At 49.7% G+C, this 5,000-nt stretch overlaps 1 protein-coding gene across 3 annotated transcripts in view; it reads left to right on the forward strand.

Moving 5' to 3' along the window:
* Positions 1 to 5,000, forward strand: part of hycc1 (hyccin PI4KA lipid kinase complex subunit 1) — a 21,349-nt gene that overhangs the window by 5,168 nt on the left and 11,181 nt on the right. For all 3 annotated transcript variants that reach the window (XM_083684945.1, XM_083684943.1, XM_083684944.1), the window contains exons 2-4: positions 3,863 to 3,944; positions 4,743 to 4,844; positions 4,997 to 5,000. The exon at positions 4,997 to 5,000 is cut by the window's right edge and continues 176 nt beyond it. In XM_083684945.1, coding sequence (XP_083541071.1) covers positions 3,894 to 3,944; positions 4,743 to 4,844; positions 4,997 to 5,000 — 157 coding nt within the window. In that variant the 5' untranslated portion in view covers positions 3,863 to 3,893. The remainder of the gene's footprint in view (positions 1 to 3,862; positions 3,945 to 4,742; positions 4,845 to 4,996) is intronic.

The following is a 5,000-nucleotide window of genomic DNA, read 5'->3' on the forward strand; positions in this document are numbered from 1 at the left end:
CATAATATATATATATATATATATATATATATATATATATATATATATATATATATATATATATACACACACACACACACACACCTTGGGGGGGGGGTTCATTTACAGCAGCAGTTTTACACATGACAACATGTAAAAACAATCAATCAACACAAGCCAATACATGCCCAGAACTTACAGTCAGACAATACACACCCATCAGCCTCCAACTACACACCACAAACAACTTCAGGGCTATGTCACAACACTCCTGTTCACATCTAGGAGGCAGGGACCCACCGAGCACACAAGTGCCATACATTCCTCCAGCAACAGATGACAGTCAATCATTCAAACGACGGCTCGTAGCTGCTGGGATAGATTCCGGAGGTCTTCTATCTCTCCGCCGTAGGTGCACCGTAAAACAATGTAGGGGGTGGGCTTCCTGACGTGTGTGTGTGTGTGTGTCTGTCTATGCCATTTAGCTGACGCTTTTATCCAGAGCGACTTACGTTGCATTGAGTACATACATTTCAGTATATACGGTCCCAGCGGGAATCGAACCCACGACCTAAGCGTTGTTAGCGCCATGCTCTACCGACTGAGCCACAGAGGACCATAGTGTCTGTCAGTGTGTGTGGTTCCTCTCTCTCTCTCTCTCTCTCTCTCTCTCTCTCTCTCTCTCTCTCTCTCTCTCTCTCTCTCTCTCTCTCTCTCTCTCTCTCTCTCTCTCTCTCTCTCTCTCTCTCTCTCTCTCTCTCTCTACATCTCTCTCTCTCTCTACATCTCTCTCTCTCTCTACATCTATCTGCTGGACAGGTTGCCAGGGGCAGCAGAGATAATGAACTCCTGTCCTTTATCCACTCTGTTCATCACTGTCTCACTTATCCTCCGTTCTCCCTCCATCCACCCATACTTCCCTCTGTCCATGTGGCCTTATTCTTCCGTCTGTCCATCCATTCATCCATCCATCCATTTATCTAGCCGTCCTTTTCTTCCTCCATCCTTTCCAGCTGAGAGAGCACTGTAGCTCTGCTGTGTGTGTGTGTGTGTGTGTGCGCGTGCATGCGCACAGGTGGGTGGTGCTTCCTTTCCTTGCCTCCTCTCCTTGCTTCCTTCCCTGCAGGACCACCAGTGAACAGCTGTCTCCTATGTGGGCATGCAGGAAGAGGGGACAAGGAAAGGAAGCTATCTAGGGTGCATGATCTCTCTGTCCTCCTCCCAAGCTGACTCACCCAGAGCTGTAATCACTGTCTCCTCACTGAGGGTACCCTGCAATCACACACACACACATGTACGTGTCAGATTCCTGTTCCTCCTTCCTGTAATTGACTCTAAAGGAGCATTCCGAGGTAAAGAGGGAGAGAAATAAAGAGAGAGAGAAAGGAAGAACGAGAGTCAAGAAGAGAGAGAGGGAGAGGAATGGAGAGGAATGGAGAGAGAGAGAGAGAGAGAGAGAGAGAGAAAAAGGCTTGGTTAATTTTCTAAATAGAGGCTAGTTTCCACGGTTCCCTGAATGTTGTCCATTGAATGAGTCACCCCCCCGCACCACCCCCCTCCCCCCACCCTGCATTCCTGCCATGGTGCAGTCTATAAATACACCTGCCTGCAGGGGACAGGAACTAGGGGGTTTTTGGGGGGTGGGGGGGGGGGGTGATGGTCACGGAGGGATAGATGACTCGGACGGGACACCAGGGTGATGGCCTGCCCTGCAGGAGAGAGAGTGATAGGGATGGATGACGGGATGGATGACGGGATGGGGGCGGGGGGGGTGGCGGTCAGTTGGAGGATAAAAGGATGATAGATAGATGGATGGCAAAAGGAGAGAGAGGCACATTTTGTGTGTGTGTGTTTGCGTGTGTGTGGATGTATGAACATCTGGCGTAAATCTCAGGTCATCTGTAATCTGTAATATTACATGGGTTAACCATTATAGGCCCCACACACACACACACACACACACACACACACACAGATAATCTGACTATAGCCTTCGTTGTCTTGGGGGTTAACTCATAATGTGAAAGGTGGATTTGCACCGTGTGTGTGTGTGTGTCCAGTGACATGTGAAGTTAAAGAATGTTAACAAGTGGAACTGTTCTTTCTGTACCTAATTTGAGTGTGTGTGTTTCTGCACGGGAGTCCTCATGGATGGAGAGTGTGTTGACTGTCTCCTCCACCTCCCGGATTTCTCCCCCTTTCTATCTCATTCCCTGACCAAACCAAACATATTTCGTATCCTAGTCCACCTTCCCTCTAGCTCATCCGAGTGTCACGACACACACACACACACACACACACACACACCAATGCATACTTTAGTACATAGTGTCCATGCTCGGAACAAACAGATTAAATCCAGCGGAGGAGGGTGGGAGGGAGGGAGATGGACAAAGAGCAGGTTAGGTTCGAGGTTGCCCCCCCCCCCCCCCCAACCTCCCTCTTTCTCTCTCTCTGTATCTTTCTCATTCTCTCTGTCTCTCTCCCCCCCTCCACCTCAACTCCTCTCTGTCAGTGTGTGTGGGTGTGGTTCTCTCTCTCTCTCTCTCTCTCTCACTCACTCACACACACACACACACACACACTTGTATATAACAATAGGAGGGCCCGGAGTTTGCGAGGCTCTTGGTGGTGAGGCTACAGCTGGGTGTCTGACGCAGCAGGCTCTTCCTGTCCTGTCCCTCTGGGTCACTGCGGTGGCGGTGGGGGACAACAGCCAACAGCCACAGCTGGTGGTCTTCAGACAGGTTAACAAGATGGCGCTGTGTGCAGTGACAGTCAAGGTCGTCGCACACCAGGATGCTTTTTAAGCCGCGTAAAGGCTTCGATGTTTGGGGCCCGGTGCCTCCCTGAAAGAATGCTGGCCACCCCCCAACCCTAACCCCAACCCTAACCGACCCTTTTTTTTCCCCCCCGTGAATAAAGTCACCCCTTTGGCACTGTAGAATGTTGACCATTTGGGCAACTTTATTCACCCTCGGCACTGAATGGGTTAGTGCGTGTGTGCGTGTGCGTGTGCGTGTGCGTGTGCGTGTGTGTGTGTGTGTGCGTGTGTGTGTGCGTGTGTGTGTGTGTGTGTGTGTGTGTGTGTGTGTCTGTCTGTGTCCTCTCTGTGTGTGTGTGTGACCTCTCTGTGTGTCGGGGGGGGGGGGGCGGGCAGGGGCGTGCTTTGTTCTGTTGACGGAGAGTGTGGGGGTGTGTGTGTGTGTGTGTGTGTGATTGACGTCACGTCACGTCTTGATTTTTATTGTCAGGTTTGATCTATTTACTGTACCTCAGCCGGGAACAGTCGTGTCTTTAGTTGAACCGTTTATTGAATAGAAAACGCTTATTCAATTAGGCTCGGCGTATTGGGATGGCTCCCCTGACTCTTCTGAGGACAAATCTGATGGGTCACCTGACAGACAGCTCGCCCTGACGGAGTGTCCCGTCTGAACGAAGCTCGTTCCGTTAGCGGGGTTCTGTGATTGGTTGGTGCCAATCGTTTTTCTTTTTTTTTTCTTTTTTTTTTTTTATATTCCCCGAATTCTCTCTCTCTCTCTCTCTCCAGGTAAGACTGGGTTTCTCTCGCTCTCTCTCTCTCTCTCTGACAGCTGAACTGTTTACATCTCTAGAGAGAGAGAGAGAGATTTTCTTTAACCAGTACAGCTCTCTCTCGCTCTCTCTCTGTCTGTAGAACACACACTCTCTTAGCAGGCAGGACCTGCATAACAAGCTGAATCAGGCTAGCTACTGGTGTGTGTGTGTGTGTGTGTGTTTTGATTTAATATTGGTGGCGGCGCTGGTTGGAGTAGGAAGAGGAGGGACGGGAGAACAATAGAAATTCTTTCAGCAACGTGTGTGTTAATGCTTCTCTCTCTCTCTCTCTTTCTCTCTCTCTCAGGTAGAAGTGGCCTCACAGCTGATGAGGGAAGATGTTGGCTATGGACCAAGGAGTGGTGGAGGATTGGCTGTCAGAGTTTAAGGTGAGGTGTGTGTGTGTGTGTGTGTGTGTGTGTGTGTGTGTGTGTGGGAGTGAGGGGGGCAGTGAGAGCTCTAGTGTCCATCATCAGTATTCAGGACACCTCTCTCTGTCAGGCACGTACTCTACTTTACTGCTCTCCATTGCCTCACATACACACCGACAGACAGACACACACACACACACACACACAACGACATGCGTGCACAAGATTGGCAGTATAACCTCCAGACTTGGTGGGATGTAAAATGACAGGGAAATGAAGATGACACTTTAGAGAGATGGGATTGTGTGTGTCGCCGTGAGTGTGTCTGTCGCCGTGAGTGTGTCTGTCGCCGTGAGTGTGTGTGTGTCGCCGTGAGTGTGTCTGTCGCCGTGTGTGTGTGTGTGTGTGTGTGTGTGTGTGTGTGAATAACCACTCCATCTCATCAAGCATGGAGTGCATGTTTAATGAACATTGTCCAAATTAAGCTAGCACACAAACATCACAAGGTGTGATCAATAACTCTTGTCTGAGCAGGGAGACAGAGGGAGAGAGACAGAGAGAGAGGGGGGGGAGGGAGGGAGAGGGAGGGAGAGACACTTACCTACCGTAGATTTGCTCCAAGTTGGAGTCATGTTGACAGCCTGGTTAAAGGTGTAACCGTATACCAGGGTGTTTTTGGAGGAAAATCTAAGATGTCATCGATATAGTCACACCATATGTATCCATGGTTGATATTGGTCAGGCTGTCAGTTGGTTCGGATTTTGTGTCTAACTAACTGTGTGTGTGTGTGTGTGTGTGTGCATGCGCGCGCGCAGACCCTCCCTGACAGCGCTGTGTCCAACTACGCCTCGTCGTTGAAGGACAAAGGCTCCCTCGTCCCCGCCATCTATAAGGTCATCAGGGAGAACTACAGCGATGTACGTACCTTTACTTTACCTCATTTAAAACAAAAAAACAAAACAAAAAATGACTTTATTGATTCATAGTATCTGGAGAGCATCTTCAAGTGCGTGTATATTAACTTTCTCTCTCCCCCCCCCACCCCCCCTCACCCTCACCCTCCCCTCAGTTGT

The sequence above is a fragment of the Argentina silus genome (genome assembly GCF_951799395.1).
Source record: "Argentina silus genome assembly, chromosome: 14".
NCBI classification, from domain to species: Eukaryota; Metazoa; Chordata; class Actinopteri; order Argentiniformes; family Argentinidae; genus Argentina; species Argentina silus.